General features: G+C 38.4%; 1 protein-coding gene across 3 annotated transcripts in view; it reads right to left on the minus strand.

Annotated features, from left to right (window-relative positions):
* The window catches only part of necab1 (N-terminal EF-hand calcium binding protein 1), a 38,862-nt gene extending 18,651 nt beyond the window's left edge, over nt 1-20,211 (minus strand). For 2 of the 3 annotated variants that reach the window (XM_034705107.1, XM_034705109.1), the window contains exons 1-7: nt 20,021-20,211; nt 17,838-17,862; nt 14,754-14,862; nt 10,469-10,494; nt 10,086-10,183; nt 3,648-3,656; nt 3,316-3,452 (exon numbers count right to left, since the gene is read on the minus strand). In XM_034705107.1, coding sequence (XP_034560998.1) covers nt 3,316-3,452; nt 3,648-3,656; nt 10,086-10,183; nt 10,469-10,494; nt 14,754-14,862; nt 17,838-17,862; nt 20,021-20,110 — 494 coding nt within the window. In that variant the 5' untranslated portion in view covers nt 20,111-20,211. The remainder of the gene's footprint in view (nt 1-3,315; nt 3,453-3,647; nt 3,657-10,085; nt 10,184-10,468; nt 10,495-14,753; nt 14,863-17,837; nt 17,863-20,020) is intronic. The other variant, XM_034705108.1, reaches the window with a different exon arrangement.
* Between the last annotated feature and the right edge of the window lie 3,264 nt (nt 20,212-23,475).

Raw genomic sequence — 23,475 nt, forward strand, 5'->3', positions numbered from 1 at the left:
TCTCTCTCTCTCTCTTTCTAGGGTTTAAAACCTAATTTAATTAAATTTAATATTTTATATATATGTGTGAATTTAATTGATTCCCAAGTGTCAGACTGTTTCTCCAAATGGAAATAATTTTGGTCCATTGACGTAACCACAGCTCCTTTACAAATTCAACCTTTTTTACCAAATTATTTTTTCATAACAGCGACTAGACGGTGATTTGAACATCGACACATTAGCCTAGGCAATTGGCAGATCTATAGGCTTCTGTTTTGTTTGTTTTGGCAGACTCGTCTGGTCTCGTTTACATGTAGAATAATTTCCCTGTGTTCAAATCACTGAAATAGCCTCACAGCCTCCTGCCCATCTCATGTTTTGTTTCTCTAATTAGAGCTTGGAGATACACTGCATCTACTGATAACACCACTTGATTTATAGTTACTTATCTAAGAAACAAAATGAGAAATCAAAGCTATGTTTGTTTCTTTACTGGAAATCAGTGCTCCGCTGATGAAGCTGCAGCTCAGATTTGAATTCAGACAGGTGACAGGACATAAAAATACCATGAGTCATCACTCGTCTTTAAATGCATATTACCTGCAGGGCTAGACCCACTTTCATTCCCATAAACAGACAACACACACACACACACACACACACACACAGAGACACACACGCACGCACGCACGCAAGCATTCACGCACGCACGCACGCACGCACGCACGCACGCACGCACTCACACACACACACAGAGTATGAAATCTTGTGACATGCCTTTATCTGAATGCAGGCTCAGAATAATTTAATACTGTGTACCCCCCTCTTGAAATAAAGTAACATGATATACATATTGTGGGATGGCAGCAAACTGTTTTCAAATTAAATCACAGGAGTGAACACAGCTTTCTTGGAGCTGCATAAACTTGTTTTAGTCACTTTTGGGCAGCACAAACTACAAACATGTGACATCATCACCTCACAAAGATGACATTGGTAGCATTTTGGCAGCAACTCCCTATCTTCACTTTATTCAGACACAGACAAAAATTAGCATTCATTTTGAGTTGGCTATTACTTCTGCCAGCATTCATTTGCAACTACAAATGGAACAACGCCTGCAAGCTAACTCAGGCAAACTGCACTGATTTCACATTTGATTACATTATTCTCACAATCACCTGCCAAAGGTATCCTGGCATTTAATTTAAGCTGCAAGATTTCTGCCCTCTCTCTCTGCTCTGTCATTGCCAAATAGACTTGCCTGGCTCATTGCTATGGAATTACTAATGATGATATAAATTGATGATACAATACATTACAATAGAAATAACGCAATGCTATTCAGTTTGACTGGACACTTTGCAAGACCATACTATACCACACACAATGCGATACCATACAATACTATACAATACTATACAATACGATACAATATGATTCGCAATGCATTGTGATGCCATAAGATATGATATGGCATGATAAGAAAATATTCAATAAGATATGATAATATGCAATATGATATGATACTATAGAGCCATAGACTGTTTATTACATGGAAGTAGTATCTGTGACGTCACGCTGAATGAGCATGACCGAAATTGTGCACCTAGCTCAACAAAACCTCTATGGGGAGCGGTATTTTACCTGTTTTTTTTAACCCTTTAGGGAGGTCTATGGAGCAGATTTTTTAATTTTTTTAGACGAGAGCCCCAAAATGCTTAAATGGGATGCGTGGCTGATGCGTGTGGCCGATTCTGCAAGATTTTGTGCATTTTAAAGCCCCCAAAAATCAATTTCCTTCTTATGGCGAGACATGAGAGTTTTATGCACCTGCCATGCCCCCAATTTTTATATTTTAACTTTTTCTGATAACTTTTAATCGTCAATATGTCTTCTTTGGATTGTGCCTTGTTGGGATTGGATTGGAGAAAAAGCCTAGGGCTAGTTCTCTTAAATACGTACCCTGAAAATCGCAAAAAATCAGACATTCGACTAAGATTTCTGTGCTTCCTGTTGGGATTTGACAATGACGCCCAGGACTTTTTTGTAGATCTTGTGATGTGGTGCAAAAAAAAAATTCAGGCACGTGGGTGAAAGTAGCAATGAGGGGCTGGCCTTTTAAGTCATTAGGGGGCACTATGGAGTGGTATTGGAGGAGGTACTGGCATGAAAGCAATTAATTCCTAAATCTTACGCCATGACTGACTTTGGGACAAATTTTGGTGAGTTTTGGGCCACATTGAGGCATGCAAATATAGCTTTAAAGGGACTGAGGCTGGCTGCATAAATAACAGAAACCACATACACACCCATTCAAAAAAGAAGATCTTTGCAGCATTAATAAACATGTTTACAGCCTGGTTCAAAAAACGGCTTGGCTGTATGTAGCTAATCTCTCTATCGACACACACTGTACGGGGGGTGAATTTTTTTCTAACATGACAGTTCAGAAGATATTAAGATTTCGAGTTTTTGCCCAAATAAGGACATGACTGACATGACTCCCGGTCGGGAACACATAGCTGTTGGCTAAGAGGCTCACACTACGTCACACTCTGCCTGGTTGAGTTCCGCATTTCCAATATGGCTGCTGTCGTCGATTGGCTTCAAAGCAGCTCTCAGGAACAGATGGGTGACGTCACGGATACTACATCCATATTTTATACAGTCTATGGTCCCACCTCTTTATCTCACCTAGCTCGGACGAAGTTAGGTTGTGTTCAGCATGTCCAACAGATGGGTGACGTCACGGATACTGTATCCAATAATTATACAATCTATGGATACGGTACAATATGGTACGATACATAATGATAGGATACCATACAATAAGATACAATATGATGCTACACAAAGGATACAAAACGACATGATGCTATACGATACAATATGACATGATACAACACACTTTATTGCACTCTTATGTCACAGTGGGGAAATCTGGTATGGACTTTGTTGCTGCACACAATTATTTGCCTGCCGACTAGTATCAGCTATTAAATAAAACAATAATAAGAAAAGTGCTTATCACATATGGGATGGGCAGGCAGTTTGAATAATTACAGGGTAAAACCTGTGTTATGCTTCCACTCCTTGAATAAAAGAAGAATTTTAGTCTAATAAGTGGGATGTAAATGGGTGTATGTGGTTTGGACAACACTGTGAGACTAGCTGTGAGAGCTGTGATTATGTGTTCCCTGGTACAATGCAGTTTGTCCATGTTTTAATGACTAATTCTGTGTGTGTACTTGTGAGAGTGACTGGTGTGTATATTTGAGAGTGTGAGTGTAAGTTTGTGTGTGTGAAAGGGAACAGAAATTTTGTCCTTACTTCTCCTGTCGGGTCTGCTCTGCGGTGGTTTCCATGGCACACTCGAGCGAGCTTTGAAGCGAATGCAGCTGATTGGTTGTCTCCTTCAACAGGAAACGGGTCACAAACTGCTCGAGGTGGGTGGACTCCTGATAATCCTGTCAATTAGGAAGGAGAGGAGAAGGAGGAGGTGGATGGCGGGGAGAGTGTAGGAGGAAAGATAAAGAGAAAGGGTGGTAGAACAAGTCAAGTGGTGACAAGTTCCACATGCCAGTCAACAGTCACTCAGTGTCCAGACATCTAGTGCTAATTAGAAGATGCCAACAAGATCATTCGTTTAGAAAGAAGATTACATAAGACAGCTGCAGGAGAGGGGGAAGAAAAGAGGGATGAAGAACATGAACAATGTAAAATTCAAACTCTACATATATTATCTTCTAGTTTTAAACTGAAAAATGCTGTGTGAGGAAATTACTACTACCAAATATAAACAGAAAGGACATGAGAGTATCAAACATATGTTTGATATGATAGGGGTGAGACAAAATTCAAATTTGAAACTTTGCTTTTATTTGATAGGACAGAGGAAGAGAGACAGGAAACGTGGGGAGCAGAGGAAGAACCCAGGACTGCTGCGACGAAGACTACAGCATCTGTATATGGGGCACATGCTCAGACTGCTAGGCCAAAGGTGCCCCTTTTATTTAAAGCTTTACACAGCATCTTAACTCGTATGTACCTGGTGTTGTAATATCGTCATTGTGCGCCACATATCCTGTACCTTATTGTATCCTATCTAATTATATCGTCCCATTTGTTGTCCCTTGTGTCCATGCCCAATTAGCAAGATGAAAACAAGTGCTGGATATCCCACAGTGAGGGACAAATCAGGCCCTATAATGTGGCAATAAGACTCTCAAAATACTTTTTACATTTTACATTATGTTCCTCATGTGAGTCTATCTACAAAAAATTGGATCCTACATTTCCCAAAATGCAATACAGTAGCATCTCATCTTAACTTCTCTAATTTTAAAATTCCCTTGCTTTTAGAAGTCCATTCTTTTTTCTAACACATATTCTACAAATAACATCTACATACATAACTAAAGATAACCCCAATTACTCCTCAAAGCAGAAGACAAAAGTCCATATTTAAGAAATGGTTGAAAATAGTTACTTATAAATGTTAAATTAACAAATAATCAAAAGTTAAAATATATTATAGACTCCCTTAAAAATCACACATTAAACATCTTCTGTCACAGAAATGCAAAAGCTGAATTCTGGTGTTGTGCTTTGACACATTTTTCTTTACTACTGGTCTGATTATGTTCTGTGTCTATGCAACATGTTTCTGCATAGTTTTCTGTAGCTGACAGAATAACAAAGTCTATTTTGAAGGAATATTTTTAAAGAACACAGACAGAGAAATATGAAACAGTATGTGCACCTTCAATCAAAACCACATCTAATAAGCCCTTCCCTCTGCTGCACCATGTGTATTTTAGGCTGAGGAACAATTTGTCACTTTGTGACTCAAGGCTGCATTTATTTCCTGCAGGCTGTTTGTTAGTTTGAGAAGCTGATGTAAAATAAATCAAACTAAGTGCCTTGTTGGAGAGGCATCATTTGCTCTGCCTGCCTGGACCTGAGCAAGAGGGCTGTGTGTCGTTATTCTGGATCTAATCAGAGGGGAGCGAATGATGCTGGGTAGAACAGGGTTCGCTGTTTTCACACTGCACCTGCTCCTACGGACTGTTTGTACACTCGACTAACAATGAGGGTCCGAGGGGAAATGCTGATGTGAGTCAGAATGGAGGATGATGAATGCATTTACATGGATTTGTGTGTGTGTGTGTGTGTGTGTGTGTGTGTGTGTGTGTGTGTGTGTGTGTGTGTGTGTGTGTGTGTGTGTGACAGGGAGAGGAAAGGTATGTGCATGAAAACATTCATGTATTCCAAATATGATGAGCAGCAGTCTTTCTGTGAGAAAGCTGAACTCTCCAGCATACAGAGCAGATCATTATTCACAAGTTTTTCCCTTCGGCCCTCTTCAGTAGAATATCTGACCAAAGATTGAACAGTGTGTCCTTAAAATGAGACCTAACAACCTGAGCTCTGTTTATGATGACAACATCCCAAGTCATATCTGCTGTGGGGAAAAAGAAATGATGTTTTAAAAACCCTCAACTCTAATTGGTTTGTTTTAATCTCCTCACATTTACTCAGTGAGAGTGAGTCACGACAAAAAGGTCATTCACCTGTCTACCACCTGAGTCTAGATTGCCTCCTTGGATCCACACTTCTGTCTCAATCTGTGTGTGTGTATGTGGTGTGAGGTGTATGTGGTGTGAGACCACCTGACTAATCTGCAGTCATTTTAAGCAGTTTAACATCCGCCTAAATTATTACCATTATGCTTCCTTCGTTTGATCTTTCATTGTTAGTTATTCAAAAGGTCAAATGATGTTTCCTTCGCTGTAAGTCAGATTACGCTACTGAAGCCTGAGAGAGTACTCACAGTGCTAAACATCACAACTTCCTTTTGGCTTTTAATTCTAACATCCTTATTACAAATTATGATGAATAATGTACAAAATAAGATGTTTGAAACCTGGAATACTTTCTAACCTTGACTTTCTGACCACCTTTTGATCATTCCACTGACACAGTTTGAGAAATGAGAACTGGATTTCAACAACACAACATAAATTCTTCTACCTTGATATTTTAAAAACAACAGGCTTGTTTGTATCAGGCTGCACTATTGATCGAAGAAATATGATTTCAATGCAGTGCATTTTTTTTGTCAAAGCCAGTGAATATCTCATAACCATCTGCTGACTGTACACCCTGTGCTGAAAAGAAGTCAAGTCTCGGTACACAGTTTTGTCTCTTTAAATACAGAAAAAACAGAGTGTCTCAAAACAAGCCACATACACCTACAGACGTACAGCTTAATTTCTAGTTTCCTTAGACTTGATTTTAGGGACAGTATCAAGGGAGGTGTGAGTATTGCTGTCTGGAGCAAGAGTGTATCATCTTCTCAGATGTCAATTTTTGGCTAAGCTGTTGGCTCTAGTGCTATCTCACAGTATTCATTTTCCTTGTTTGGAAAAGGTTTCATAGCTACAGTCTTATCAACAGTACATGACTTTTGAACGTCAACTTGCAACTTTAGTTTTTTTTTAGTTACATCTTTTTTGAAAGATCATTAACATTTCCCCTTCCTTGGTGCAAGTTGCCCATTTTACCGCCAAATCACAGCGCCTGCTGCTTTTCATTTTATGAATAAAACAGAAAAATGATTGTATCCCTCACAGGCCTCCCACCATAAAACAAAGCTTCTGAATCTATCAGCAGGTTGGATCCGCTATAAAAGGTTTGAAGTCAAAGCAGAAGAAGGTTGTGTATATGAAGCCTGTAAATAGCTTTGGCAGGCATAACAGTGTATAATGAAAGTGTGTCTCACGGATACGTCACACACGCTCTGGTTTAGCTGCAAAACGTTTCCAGCACCCACGCAGTTGTGCATGGATTTCTTATGTGCTCACACATCTTAGGTTGTGCATATGTAAGCTCACATACACTCAAGAAACACATCCCAAAATCACACGCATGCATGTCGCCTGCCCCCTCAAACACGTCCACAGCCAGAAAGCACCCACTCAGACACGTATACAGCTGAATAGAGCAGCTGAGCTTTATTCTGTGACTAACGCATCATCTGCTCTCCTCCTTGCTCAGCCAATAATCCATAACAGTCAGAGAAACGCAGCAGGTCATATGTTATATCTCATTTTTCTTGTGTTATGACTCATATCAGAGTGAAAGTAATCATTTATGGCTTCACAGGTGCTTTGTAGAAGCAAAAATTATAAATCAGGTTTCAAGGAAAAAACCCTTTAAATAAAAAGCTCCAGGGGAAACATCAGCAGTCCTGTGATTGAATTACTCAGTTTCTATCTTTGTCAGTAACTGCTCGGTTCTATTCAATTGTTGAGGGAACATTGATTTAAATTTGAGCTTTGTGGGTAAATTTGGAGACTTATTTTTAAATGAAATGTGACTTGAGTCTCTTTGAGGTGCACTGTAAAGTAATTTAGCCCCTCTGCAATGACAAAACCTTGAAGTTCACATCAACACAGGCATTTCGCTTTAACAACTTTCAAAGTCATTTTCCCCAGAATTACTTGGGGGATGATTATTTTTGCATTGCAGTCTGGCCCATGTTGAGTTATTTGAAAATGTCTAGACTTTATTCTCCTCTCAGAGATGAAGGCTGAACTTGATGCACATGTAGTTCACTGCAAAAATCACTGTTTCTACTTGGACCAAGTACTTTGATTCGTTTTCTTCGACCTTGTTCATATTGTACATGTTCATTTTGATCTTTCAGAATGATGTATTGTATTCTAATATCTTTCTTATAATCTTCTGTCACTGCATTTTCCATCAATTCAATGTCCACTTACTGAATCATCTTTACCTTTGCCACCACAGAATATGGACGATTTAACTGAATTTGGATGTCATCATGTGTTACCCCTGCCTGTGATCACATTATACTCCCACTGACATCTGAACAGCATGACTCTCACTCTGTTTTTCTGAAGGAGCCACAGTGAGGCTCATCATGTCCAGTGAAGATCTGAGAGGGGATTTGAGCTTCACAGCATGTGTCGTACATGTCACATGAGATACCACAGAGAGAGAGAGAGAGAGAGAGAGAGAGAGAGAGAGAGAGAGAGAGAGAGAGAGAGAGAGAGAGGGATTGTTTTGACAGTATTTATATTCATCTTTGTCTGTTTGTCCTTTCTTTCCCTCATTGCCCTCATCCCTCTTCTTCTCCTCCCTCCTCTTCAGCAACAGCAACAGCAAAATCAAAACTTCTCCTTAACATTGCAGTCTTTGTTAAACAACAAAGTCAAAACTTATTATATTCCTCTGCTGGTTTTAAATCAAATAAAAAGAAGAATTAATAGCATGTTTTGTTACGAAGTTAATTAATAGCATGAATAATCTGTGGCTCTGTCATACATATCCGGGAACTAAGGAGGCCAGCTGGGCAGCAGAGGAGCATGCTGGGAGAGATTTGCAGACAGAAGTTTGAGCCACACTGTGAGTAAAATCAAACATGTCATTATAATCATCATGTGCACTGCATGTCATGTCAGTAGGGTGTTCACTGTTTGCATACGAGGTGTGTGTGTGAGTGTGTTACTGGGATTTCATTGATTAGAATTACTCTTTTTTGATACCAACAAATATGAGCAGCATCAAAAATCATGCAGATTTAATTGCATTTTTTCTGCCACTTAATGAACACAAAAGTCACGCCCCTACTGTCAGAGTGCAAACAAAGACAAATCACAACATTGCACACACACACACACACACACACACACACACACACACACACACACACACACACACACACACACACACACACGCACGCACACACACACACACACACACACACACACACACACACACACACACACACACACACACACACACACACACACACACACACAATACTAACTCATTAACTGCTGAGGTGATAAGATATCATTGTCCACTAAGGGAAAAAGTCTATATCCCTTATAGGCATTTTTTTTTAAAAGGGCTTAAATTTGGCCCTTTTTAATTGTAAGTAACCTGTGACATGTTCAGGAGTTGCAATACGACCCCCAACTATTACAATATCTGTCTTTTTTTAAGTTACATTTTTTTAATTTCAAGGAACTCAACCCCACTCTAGAGTCTCGTGTTCACAGATATCCCCCACAGCTTGCATTCTTCCCTGTTGGACGAGCGCAGAGGTGTTTTTTGCATTTATATCAATGCTATGTGTAAATGCAAGGGCATGCAAACATCTTTGCTGTTCTCATCTTGATAATGACTCTCCTTCCACCTCTGATGTTTTAATACATCCGGTTAAGGTCGTATGATAGAAACATCCTCACACCTGCCTGTCACTGAGAGGGAAGTTCCCCAAATGCTTCCTGATGTTCTCACATCAGTTCACCTTGACTTCACATGGACATTTCACGAGGGAGCTGGTTGGAAAATGTCTGTATAAAGTCTGTCTGTTTGCGTCTTCACATATTCAGCCCTGCCAGAAGACCTCAGGGTGATTTTGAGGAATAGTGTGGATATGTAAGCACAACTATTCATCCACCTATTTACATAGACCCCATGTTCCATCAATCCATCCAAAATGACAGACTTCATATGGAGAGAAATACTTAGTATTCACACACATACACACACATCAAACCAAAACAACACACATCCAGTCATCCTGTTTTATTGAAACGTTGTTTGTTAACATGCCTGCACTCAGTAATTTTGTCTTCTTTGATTTCTCCAAGTGTTTTATGTTTCTCTTGCAATACAAAAAAAGTTTTCTTTGTTGTTATTGTCTGCAAAGTGTGAATGTGAACAGCCAGAAGTCAAAGCAAAAGGACTTGCAAATTTGCCAAAAAAGGGACAAAAAAATATGGTGATGGCGACATTTTGCAGGTTTCTAACCTTGATTACTATCAGTTACAGGAATTGTATGTAGGGACAGATTGGTGTCCTTTTAAAATTAGAGTGTCCTTCAAGATATACTTTGCCCTTTGAGTAACTTAGGTACATGGTTAAAATCACAGTGAAGTCATGTGGCTTTGTGTTGCACAGAAAACAGAGCACTCATTTCAATTTCTAAAGCAGTTTTCGGATTATTAAGAGGCAAAAAGACATTTATTTAGTGACTTTATGTCTGTTTTCTATCAACTCACCTTCTTTGTTTTGTCCATGGCCTTCAGAATCGACATGTTCAGGTCTTCTAAGGCCCCGAGAACCTTTTCATATTCACCGAGGTGCTGGGAGAAATAGTCTTCACAGCAGGAAGACAAGAAAAAAAAGAGAGGAAACACTTAGTGAGTTACTCTGATCGGACAGAGTTGTAGGTGTTTTGTTGTCGCAGCATTGGTGTGACACCTCAGTCACACAGCCTGTAGGGGTTTGATCACAGACCATGTGACCACGTCTGACATGGTTCTTCACTTCTATGGGAAAATGTCAAATAGTGTTTGAGTCTGTGGTGCTCCTGATTGTGAATCATAAGAAGAATGAGCAGTTATTTTTTTAAAATGTTATGTTATATGAGGGATTTACTTACCACAGAGTTCATCAGTGTCCACGTTGCTGCATAACAAAAAAAAGAAAGAGATTTAAAGCAAAGTTTCCACAAGTAAAGGAGGTGAAGACTTATTTTGATCTCTGGGGAAACTTTTAGGTAATGATTTCAGTGTGTGATGACTAATGAAGGCGAAAAATATGTCACGAATCGCTGCATAAATTAGTTGCAATTTCTTCTCTGGGGAGGCTTTAGAGCCCAATTGGCTGAGCAGTGAATCTCTTAACAGGCAACCCCCTTCAGGAATTATGGCTGTTTGTGATAAATGTCCATGCATGAGTGGGTCTGAGGAGAGAAACAACAAAAAAAAAGAAAAGAAGAGGAGATAGAGAGCGATGAAGGTGAAGTGGAAGATAAAGTTAAGAATTAGACTTTGTACACATAGCTTCAAGAGACAAAAAATAAGATATCCTTCAAGGGAGGTGGGGGGAAAAACACTGGTTTTAACTCTGTTCTGGACTAGCTTCAGCTGTCGCTCATGAGGGAGGAGAGTGACAAAGCAATCAATCATCCCGAACAGGAGAAAACACTTAGGGCCACGGAGGACAGACAGGAGCAGAGGAGGTAAAACTGAAGTGAGACATGAACAGACTTACAGAGCAAAAAGCTCTGACTTGTGTTCCTTGAAACTTGAAGGTTCTGACATTGTGGAATGTAGAGCGCCACTGATATGGGATCTTTGAGAACATACTGATTTTATATTTGTAAATTCATTCATGGATATGGTGGCTGTAAAAGTAGACTTTTGTGTTAGAATGAAAGTACTCATGTTTGGGTTTCAGCGATGTATAAGAAACTGGAAAAGGATCATGAGCAGAGGGAAGTATTGTGATGAGGATGATAACACGTTTTTATTTTCTGTGGTGGTGGTAGAGGGTAATCTGAGGATTGCACGCTCACATTTTTGTTTTAGAGTTGCTTCGACAAATCAAAGAGGAGCAGCATGACAGGCTGGAAATGTTGCAAACAGACTCTAAAATCAACCACAAACCCACAAACCTTTTTAAGCTGCACTGTTATCCTGGTAGATACCCACTGGTTTGCCATCAGTGTTAAGTAACAGCATCTCAGAAAGGGTCAACACTACAGTGCATTGATATGACGATGCATTCTTTGGCCATTTTTTATGACTTTATATAACAAAAATGTAAGATACTGTACGGACAACACAGAGAGCATAAGTTGGAACCTTACAACAAGAAAACCTACTCCAGCTTATCACTCGGTCGGAGGCATGACGCAAACTTAAGAGTGGGGTTGCTCACTTTTCATAACTTATTTTCCAAACTGGTATGTCTCCTTTATGATGTTTGTTTAAGAGAAGGCTGTTTGGCTGAACCAAAGGCAGATCTATTATTTTGCTTGATCACTACCTAAAGCCACGTCTGTATACATTACAGCACAAATTAATACAAACTTTCAACTACACATTGACTGCTGGGATTTTTCTGGGTGTGTGATGCAGAGTGTTCAAAGTGCACAGCTTTAGGCTTTGCCAGCACCTTAAAAGCATCTCTTTAAGGAGAATCTATTCAATCATGACAACTTTTGCTGCAGTTATGCAACTTAAGGTTGCTACTGGTTTGCTTACTTCTGTTTAAGTTTGGTTGGACTAAAATACATTTAATGTAGCAAATTTTAAGAAGTAGTTCTTTATTCTGTCTTAATAACAGAAGTCGTGTTTCAGTACTGTCAGGAAATAACAAATTTTGATCTTTGATCTGACTGGAATTACGTGTTTTTAATTCTACTTCTTTATAAGGGTGGTTACACGTTATCATTATAGTCCTGTCCAATTCCTCATCATTGTAGTCCCATCATCAAAAGCTTTTAATACAGCTGGTGCATAGCAGCTATTCACCTCAAATGGCCCTAAATGTTATCCTGGGTATTTTCCACAGGACATCCATGCAGTGTCAAACCCTGGTATTCAAGGTTATATAATATCTTAATACTTGGTGTCCTGGGGAGTTTGTTTAAGGATGCAATAAAACTATCAAATAAAATAAAATGTTAGGTGAATCCTGCAGCTCAGAAATAAAACCAGTGTTGTTGATCTAAAATATCATCCAGAGAGAAATATTCGCCTTAAAACGTTTTGATCTTTACAGGCTGAATAACCCTAAAACCCTGGTGATCCTCTGACTTTTTACCCAGCAGATCAATTTCATACTGTTGCCTAAAAAAAACTGAGCAGGGCTGAGCAGCAAACAGGAAGCAAAGTTTAATTGACCTCTCCTGGTTTTGTGTACTCTGTTGCACCTGTAAACTACACCCAACAGAGATAATGAGATGAACACCTTGATTACACTTGAAACAACATAAAAAGAACCCTGAGGAGGTGTTGGATCACTTTACAATTAATTTCAAAGAACAGATACAAAAACATATTTTTCATTTGTTTCAGATGAAGATTATGGTAAATGTTAAGCAGTGTGCAAATATGTGAATGTTAGAATGTCTGCAAGCTAATTTTAGCCTTATAGAGCTGTTGCTAAACGTGTAATCTTCCAATATACCTTCTCCTGATCCTTGTTACCATTCAAAATATTTCTTACATTTTTTTCTGTTTGCTTAAAGGCCTTGTGAGAAGTTTTTATCAGGTTATGAAACCGGCTGCAATTGATGGTGATGAATCTTTATGACTCCCAAAAGTAAACAAGACCATCAACATAAAGACTGACAATTTCTATACAGTTATTCTTAAAGTCTTAAACCTCAACGTGATTCACAACCCAGTCTCCAAACAGCCTTGGTTTATGTTTTTCATGGCAAAGACTTTGAAGAGTGAAACATTTGAACATCAAAATGAAACAGGATGACATTTTTTGTTAAAAAAAAACCCCACATGACTTGTACAGAACAAAATCAGTGAAGAAATAAGATGAACCACTTTCTCCACAGGGGGGCGCCAGAATTGACACAACCTAAAAGTTGCTCACAGGAGCTTTAATGAAAAAATAAATAAGCCAACTTTAATTATATATGTTGATGTGATTCATGTGAGCTTAGGTTAGTCCTGTATTACATTAGCTGTGTTTTCTTTCCTGCAGGTGGCCCATGGAGGATTCTGCAGAGGGAGAGGCACCATAAGTATGAAAGGGAGTCTTACAGTCTGCCTACAAAACAAGGCTGCACACCAGGGAGTAACTGGAGTTCAATATGCAAAACTTACTTTAACACTGCAGCTGATCCCAGTTGAGTACTGGGTTTAATGACGTATATAAAATGAAAGTAATTGGTTGTGCACATTTGAAGCTCCCATGAGTCTTTGGGTCAGGAGAAAATAAATAAACAAGAACATTGAAACCAAATACACATATTAGCCTATGTAAATGATGCTTATTAATTATATGCTACAGTGACATGGTAATTCATTTCTGCATGAAAAAAGGAATGTATTGTCGGAATGGGTTGTTAATTATGACCTCATTATTGAATGCTGTTTAATGGATGGATAATGAGGGTTTCAGAAGGTTAATCACTTCTGTAACATGGGGTCTGTGCGGCTGCACTTTTGCTATGGTGGCACTACATGACTGTCTGGTTTGTTGTTGCGGATGGTGATTGATGGTGTTTGGGTTGTCAGGGTAATGGTGTTTGTTTGTGTTTTGAACTATGTAGAAGTAGTTCATGTGAAAGGGCATAAGTGCAGTCTCTTTTTTAAATACATATAAGTCTGTCTTTACTCTGTAGGTGTATGATATAAGACTGTGAGACAGGCTGACAGGTGAACAAAGGGACGGGGTTGACAGGAGTCTCCTGTGTCCTGCTGAGAGAGAGAGCAAACAGGCTCACTGCCTGGAGCTCCCCTCCTCACATTTGAGTCTGCTTGTCATCACTTGTGTGACACTGAGCTTATGTATGAATAAGAAAAATCTCATGAGTGTGTGGCCCAATTCCTCTGAATAATTACAAGTTTTTATATGGCATATTGTCAATTTCACATGACAATGGCAAACAATTACATTCTCTTGAAATATCAGTGTAAGATGTACTGTATTAAATGCATAAAGCATACGCAGCACATGTTGAATAGCATTTCAGATTGAAAACTTTGTACTACTTCTATGTGCTGTTCTTTCTTATGTACAACAATACACACACAGTTTTTTTGTCATTTGCAACAACAGTCTGTAGTGCTGTGAAGAAGTTTCCAGACAATGCGATACTTGAGAGAGAAGTAGATTCTTGCAAGTCACCGTATGTCCCCTCAGTGCGAAGTGTAATAAAATAAGATAGAGGATAAAGCTGCTCGTTCACTCACTCTGTGTTATGGGTGTCAATTGTGTGGAAGAGCTCCTTCAATTCGTCAGCTGTCAACACTCCATCAGAGAAGTAGGCTTTGAACTCATCAAAGGACAGTTTTCCATCATCTGGGGAGAGAGAGCAGAAAAACACAGTTGTCAACACACCGTCAGGACTGCAACATCCTGACAGGTCTGGTGGCCAATTCAATATAAAATCAAACTTGTGTCGCTTGAAACCTTTTCTATTTGGCATAAATTCTATTACCTGTTTCTGTATATGTTTAAACAGTCTGCAGGCTTGTGATGCTAATTTTTGGTGTCTGTAGAGTTCCGGTTTCCAGAAGCAGGAGGCGAAGCGCATTAGCCGTAATTCGATCCAGGGACCTATCATCTATTAGCCTAGACTGGGGTTTCCTTTACATGATCTCTATACACACATTTCGGTATGCACTTTTAAGTCAAGTCAAGTCAACTTTATTTATATAGCACATTTAAAACAACCAGTGTTGGCCAAAGTGCTTTACAAGGTAAAAAGTAAAAATTACATGAAGACAACAATAAACAACACAACATAACAGGATATTAATTTCCTCTTCACAAGTAGAAGGCCAAAGAGAAGAGATGGGTCTTCAACAAAGATTTAAAACATTCAACAGTTGGGGCCGATCTTAATTGGAGTGGCAAGCCATTCCAGAGCTTGGGGGCCGCTGCTGCAAAGGCTCGGTCTCCCCGGGTTTTAAGGCGACTTTTAGGCACATCCAGGAGCAGCTGGTTTGTTGACCTCAGTGCTCGGGTTGGGTTGTGAGCATGGAGAAGATCAGCCAAGTAGGATGGTGCCAATCCATTTAGGGCCTTGTATGTTAAAAGTGCAACTTTAAAATCAATCCTGTGACGGACTGGGAGCCAGTGGAGAGCACGCAGCACAGGTGTGATGTGCTCCCTCTTTTTCCTGCCAGTCAGGAGGCGAGCTGCCGCATTCTGTACAAGCTGCAGGCGCTGAATAGACACCATGTCTAAGCCGACATACAAAGAATTACAATAATCAAGCCTAGCCGTAATAAAGGCATGTACAACTCTCTCTAGATCCTTAGGAGGGAGATATGCCTTCACCTTTGCTATGAGTCTCAGCTGGAAGAAGCTGGACTGAACCACAGAAGAGATTTGTTTCCTAAATTTGAAGGCATTATCAAAATGAACTCCAAGGCTTTTAGTTAGAAATCCATTCCAAGAAATCTGGCCTGAACTTTAACTTCAACATCCAGCCGTGCAAGGAAAGTTGCTAGTCCTGCTATGATCATAGGTCCTACCGTAAGTTGGATTTGCGCGAATATAAGTGTTGACCGGAAGTCGTATCCTTACGGCTTCATCAACAGAACTCTAAAAAAGTTGAGCATACTTTTGATTTATTGTACAGAGTATCAAGGGAATTAAAAATGGGCTTGTCTAGTAATTTCTTATAGAATTTATTTGAGTCATTATTTTTGTGCTTTCAGGCTTTATAATTATAAGAAAAAAAAAGCCCAAACTGAAAAAAATATTCATGAGGTGAAACTAAACAGAATTTATTTAAGAGGAGCAGCCCCAAATATGAATGTCCTGCAGCAAAACAAAGATAACCAACCAAAAACAGCGTATTTTTCACACAGCTGTGGCTTCTGTGCTTCCCTCCTCTTGTGGTGGATGAGGTGGCTGAAATTTAAATGTTCACTGCTGACCTCCTGCTCTCTAGGTGATGCTCACTGTGACTGTCATGTCACTACGAATGCTGTGGGCAAAGAACCCCTTGTGCAGGATACAAAAAGGAAAAACACATGCACATAAATTGAGCTGAGAGTGACTCACTGCCAAAGAGCTAGCTGAGAGATAACTAATCAAACAGCCAAGTTAACATGTTGGATGACTTCTTATCTTGCTGCATGACAAGACCACCACAGGGTCATACAATTAATAATTAAGGCATGTCATGCCAAGTTAATAACGGATCTGATGATCTGCTATTTTTACTGCCTGATGTAAAGAGATAGATTAATTTCAGATGCAAACTGGTTTCTACGTGTTCTTTTGATTGACTGAAAACAATCAGAGCGCATTGATGTCACAAAAATACATTTTCTCTTGCGGAGATGAAATGACACATAATGGCACATATTGTCTGGAGCAGACTTCTTTAAGAGCTTCATATTTCATACTGGTATAGTGTATGATAGGCTTTTATATGCTGTTATATGTGCTTGATATTGTTAAGTCCCTGTAGACCAATCTCCATTGGCCTTTCATTTCAAGTTGAACCTTCCTCCACGTATCTACTACTATTACTATATTTAATATTTCCTGGCAGGTCTTTTACTCGATGTTCTTATTTTCATCTCAGCTCTTGATTGTTTCATTCATTTATGTTATCTAGCATATGTGTGTTACTTAGAGGGATGCTCTTTTATTAGGATTGTTTTCATATTTGTTGTTCCCCTTGATTTACAGCACTTTGGTCAATGTGCATTGTTTTTTTGACTTTCACATTTGACTGTCAGGATTAAATGTGTTCAAGATCATATATTATTTTGTCTTTCAGAAAACACTAACTTTGGATGTAGCAAAACAGTTCAAAGGAGGGATAAGATACACATATGTGTCCATGAGTAGCGCCGGATTTCAATGCCTATGTGCAACAAAATCCAGAAGTTATAAGGGTATTTTAATTCTCCCTTTGTTGCTTTCTGAAAGCAAATACATGAGGTGAGCTCATAACTTAGGTTCATATCTGAACAACATTTCAAACTGTGTTGTATTTGTATGGTAATTATTGATACTACAATATGAGACAGTGGTGGTGAAACAATAGTAAAATTTGCCCTGAACTTCCAGCTCTAAGTTAATAAGCATGGGCTGATAAAAACATCCGACTGCTGCATATTTGTGGCCTTTCTCTTCATTATAAGTCTGTAGTTGAACTTCAGTGGGTATGGTCAATTTTCTGTTTCCATGGAAACTGAAACAGTGTCAGCAGACAGCCATGATCAGAATTTCATTGAGAAAGTACATTTGTTTTTTCACACATGAGACAGAGAGGCTTTATTAACTTGTTTGTGTGAGTGAATATTTACCGTTTTTATCAGCTCTCCGTAAAATCTGCAATGAGGAAAGAACAAGAGGAATGTCAAAAGGGTTTCACAACATCACACTGAGAGAGAGAGAGAGAGAGAGAGAGAGAGAGAGAGAGAGAGAGAGAGAGAGAGAGAGAGAGAGAGAGAGAGAGAGAGTGTGTGTGTGTGTGTGTGTGTGTGTGTGTGTGTGTGTGTGTGTGATCAATCATACTCTCAAAAGCAGCGCTTCATTTAATTATTGATAGTCCTGTCCCAGAGTCCAGAGGAGATGAAAGGCGTCCTGGCAATGACCACATCAGCTTTAAAAGGGTCGAAACACCCTAAAATAGCTTTGCCTACTTTCTCATCTTGTTGAATTTGAATGAGTGAAGAAGAATTTCAACAGTCTTTAACTCAGTCTACGAATTATCACTACTGAATCTGACATCATAATGCTAAATGTGCATGATCGCAAACATTCAATCCAAAGTGAGCAAAAATATCCTCTTATTCAGATTTCAGTGCTTTGGGGACCTCAGCACTGCTGCAAATTAATATAAATATAATGACAAATATCCACCTACCTTCTTCTAGCTCTAGGCAGTCTGTCATGTGTGATGACAACCCATTATTTATTTTAAATGTACTGCAAATCAGTCTTTAATATTGCCTCCTTCCCTGACAAAGTTGTGCAGGTTAATAATGTAATCCAAAAATAAAATTTGACTAAATTTTAAACTAGATGAATTTCACTCTCTAAGGATTCACAAGGATTATAAGGATTCATTCAGCAACCTCACTACCCAGATCAAAACGCAAACACACAACATAAGAAGAAAAGCTGATCAGGGTATAACTCTGAATCTGAAAATGCTGCATTTTGAAGTTGAACAACAATAAAGAGCAACAAATGACAGCTTATTCTGCTCTCCTTAACTGACGCTTGCTTTTTGTAAATTACAACACTGAAAATCATTCAAACTGTGAGCCTGTAAGGAAAGATGATTAAAGATGCATCATCTTTTATATCTAATAAGTGAAATTATAATTAATTTCACAACGTGTACACCATGGTACTTTTGGGATTTTCTCCCTCTGTTGTCTTTTAATCAAAAGAGAATCAGGCACCAGAAGCACCATACCAAAAAGGAGAGAAAACCACATGCAGTGACAAGCTGCGTGAAGGAAACTGTGAGGAGTCGACCAGTGTGTTTTTGATAATTAACACTGGACTAATAGAGTTCCATCAGAGAGATCGAGAACCAACAGTGGCAGCATCCTGTCGACTATCTCGCCTCTTAAGACAGCCTGTGTTTTCATTCCCTGACTCTCTGAGCCAGAGGATAAGGCATGTTCAACATCAGTGAGACGTTTGATGAGGTGGATACACAGCTCTCTACCTTTAATAATTCCCCTGTGTGCATCCTCCTCTCAGTGTGTTTCTCAAACGCACTAACTAAAGGCATCCAACAGGTTTATAATCGAGACATCACAAGTGAATGGTTGAGTGTAGGGATGAGGGGAATAAAATTAGGTTGGTGGATACCCGGGCAGAGGGAGAGAAGAGGGTTTGAGGGAGTTCATTAGCTACTGACATGCATGTAAGATGTGATTTCAATATTTAATTCCCCATCATTCAAAGACATCTACCCCATGTTGGTATCAAATTCTTGGTGTTTTAAGGATGTTTCAGATTCCAGAAGTTCTAAATATAATACTTTTTCTTTTCTATTTTGAGCAAAATTGAGCATTAGTTGCCGTAGACGAGTAAATTTCCATAACTTGGCATTTACTTATTGAATGCTGACATAAATATGGATGACCACCCTTTGAAATCTTACACCATAAAGCAAAATTAAAGGGCAACCTTTTCAAATTGACTCACTCACTGAAACAAGGAACACTCCGTGACCCGCATACATTACAAGGGTTCTCACTGATTCAGGAGGTTTAAAACCTCAAACAGATAACATAGTGTAAAATGCACATGTACGTTTTTTTATTAACTTAAAAGGCAATGCAAATGACTTCATCCTTTGTTTTTGTCACAGTAGGTTAGTTTTTATTTGAAATAAAATGACATTATAGTTCGACTTCAAGTTTTTTAATTGAAAAATGACACCTTTGTGTAAGCATTAGTTGTTAAATATAAAAAGACACTTGGTATCTACAAGATGTGAAGGAATACAATTTGTTTTACTTACATCAATGAAGATAGACATTCCCTTTTTGAGCTCAATTTGAGAGCTGGGCTCCTCAGAAACAGACTGAACCTCCTCTGAACAATCCATCATTCGAAATGTAGCTTCAGCTGTGAAGTGCAGAGAGATATGTCCGCGTACTCCTCTTATCTGATCAAAGCTACAATTCAGAGAGAGCGACTCCAGCACCGCCGTCAAGCTGGCAGGAGTAACACACATCACATCCGGTTTTACAATACGAACATATATTGCTGCCTCTTGAAACACCACGTCGGGAGGATTTATATATTTTTTTCCCCACGTGGTTCAAGGTCAAAAACTACTCTTACGGTATTATTTTATTACGGCCGAAAAAGTGTACCATTTTCTTCCCGTCGTGTAGTTTTATTTTGTAAGGAAAAATCACTGGACTTCCTGTCGTGTCTCCAGATTTTATACAGTCTATGCTCCAGACAGACTTTAGTGTTCCGTACCTGTAGCCCAAGGGTTCCCAAAGTGTGGGTCGGGACCCCATGGAGGGTCGCGAAACAAAAATGGGGGGTCGTGAGATGTCTTCCAGAATGAGGTTTTTTTAAGTTATCTAAAAATAATACATTTTATCCATTATAGTAAAAAAATATGGACAAAATAGTAGCTAACATTGAAATAAAACCTTGAAAATAGAAAATGTAATGAGTGTTCTGCCTTTCTTTTTGCCAGATGACTCCTAAGTTCAGGGTTAGTGATCATCAAAAGCATCAGTAGCAGTTGGTTAATTCATAACAGCACAGGAAACACAGCCACATGCTCATATAGGTAGGGTCATTTTCTGCAGACCAGCTAAATGAAGCCACATTAAATCACTTTGAGGGACAGTGGGGGTCCCAAGTTTTTGGCATCTATATTTTGAGGGTCGCGGGCCAAAAAGTTTGGGAACCCCTGCTGTAGCCCATCTACGTTGGTACTGTCACTGGTAGGTAGGCCTACTAAATATGACGATCACTTCATAACTTAACCCTCCTGTTATGAACGTTTCTCTGGAACAGCAATAATGTTCCTGGGGCATATTCAAATATCCAAAAGTGTCAGAACCCCCAAAAAATCCCAATTTACATGTTTTTAAATCTAATTTTTAACTCCATTACTAAATCAAGATTTGGTCCATTGGTGCTCTTCAGTTCTCACAGATCATGTTTCAATGAGGATAACTCTCTCGTTTTTTAAGTAAATTTAATGTTAAAACTTTTTAAATGTACATTGGAAATAATGTAAATATAGGCCTAATAGTTTTACATGACATGGATTTTTGTTTATTTTATTTACATTTTTTTGTACGTAGTGATGTTGATAAATTAACACGACTCCTCTTCTGTCACATGCTGCCCAGATTTTTATGCTGCATTTAGCTGGTTTGGAAGGCATATATTGCCTAAAATAGACTATAAAAAGGGTAAATTTGACCCGCAACATAACAGGAGGGTTGAGAAGCACCAACAGCTTATATTTCCCCACACAACATTTTTCTCAGATATAATGGTCGTGAGGGATGATTTTAGCTTAAGTGAAACCATATTTTTTTCAATATGGTATCATTTTGAAAAACTGATCAGATGTTTTCGACTCCTCCCCCCAGCCTTAAATTGTGTTTTAATGATCATTAGTGAATAAATGTGAAAAATAAAGACTCATTGTCTCATCGTCTTGTCCACATCTGAAGAAATGTTTTAACCTGCGTGAGAAGGCCCCTCAAACTGAAAATTGTTATAGGAGTTTAGAGAGGACACGTCTTGCTAAAGTCATCACACAACAATCTCAGAAGGACTGTATCGGAAAAATACACTTATAAGCAGGTACGTTTGTTTACAAAGGATACTTTTGTGAGAGATTCTATGTACACAATGATGAAGGTTTACCTGGAAAAAAAATAGTTGTATGGTTAATGTAGTTTCTTGCATACAATAATTATAGCGATTAATTGCATTTGACAGTCACCCATGTTTTAATGTTCCACAGAAGCATTTTGTGATCAGCAAATAACTTCTTCAGTGTTCTTGGTCAGGTTTTAATGCTGTGCAATAGTCCCATCTAGTGGAATATTACAGCAAGTACAACTACCAATCCTTAAATGTAAAACAACAAACCGCTAACACCTTGAGAAGATGAACCACATAATATAGGCTAATGCGTATCGAGGTTTGTGCAATGGATGACTGAAAAATGTAAAAAGTATTGTCCATACAAAGTAAGCAAAGTACTCTAAAAACATTTGACCACAGCTGTGGTTGCCAGTCGGCAGGCTGAGGTAGATGCATGAATGCACATATTGTCTGCTTCACTCCACTCATTATGAATTTATGGTGAGCATGCCAAGCAGGAGATTCCCTTCAGGCAATTACATTATACTGTATGCTCTCATTAATACATGGGAATGTGGAAGAGTGTTAGTACATACTTTAATGTGTTCTAGAAATGCTGCATGTTCCTTTTGTTATTCTAAAAGCTTTTCTTAAAACAAAATGTGATGTCATGATATCAATAAATAATTAATGTCCTTGCAGCTTCTTTCCAGTTTTAGAATTCTAATAAGTAAATTTTCCTTGAAACTGTTTTATTATTATTTTTTTATTATCTTATGATGCTTTTATTTTACTTTTCTTTTGCATGCTTCTTTACATTTCTATTTTAGACAGGTATTGTCCCTCTAGTTATTTATTTGGTTGCTGGTTTAGCAGATAAATATCTAAGATTATTACATGTGCAGCTTATTATTCTGACTGCCCACAACTCAACAGTTGCCACAATTACGAGTCAACATAATCCCTCCCTCAACCATCTACATAAGATCGCTAAGACATTTTGCATGTTTTCTTTTGATGGCCTTCTTAAAGAAAATACTGTTGCTTATACTTTTGTATATACTTTTCCTGTAATCTTTAAAATGCAGGGTCTTAACTTGTAATGGAATAGTTTGACTTTGTGGTTTACTTGGATTTGAGAAAAGACTGCCAGTACTTTCTTCAATCTACTTATTTTCAACATAATTTAATATTTTTTTTTTTTCCCAGGTGGAAAACAATAGTTATAGTTCATTTTTTTCATTTAACAAATAATTGACTTATATGATATGATGCAATTTAGGTGAGAAAAGCAAAATGAAATAAAAATTAAGCTGTATACAAGCCACTCTATACTTCAATCAGAATATACAGTATAATGTAAAGTCTGAAACAATATAATGATTGGCAGGACCATGTTGCTTGCTATACCAAAGCCTTCATGAAATGTATTTTGTTGTAATTTTTACTCAAGAAACTTTTTAATGCAAAATTGTATCCAGTATTTTTTTACAATGAAGGGTTGAAATGAAATGAAGTTATGACTTCCAATCATGTTGATTTTTAGCATAATTATTTTGTTTGTAATGAAATATTTGATCATTATATAATATATGACACTATTATGTAGGGCAGAATAAACCA

Source organism: Notolabrus celidotus, chromosome 16 (assembly GCF_009762535.1).
Source record: "Notolabrus celidotus isolate fNotCel1 chromosome 16, fNotCel1.pri, whole genome shotgun sequence".
Lineage (NCBI taxonomy): Eukaryota > Metazoa > Chordata > Actinopteri > Labriformes > Labridae > Notolabrus > Notolabrus celidotus.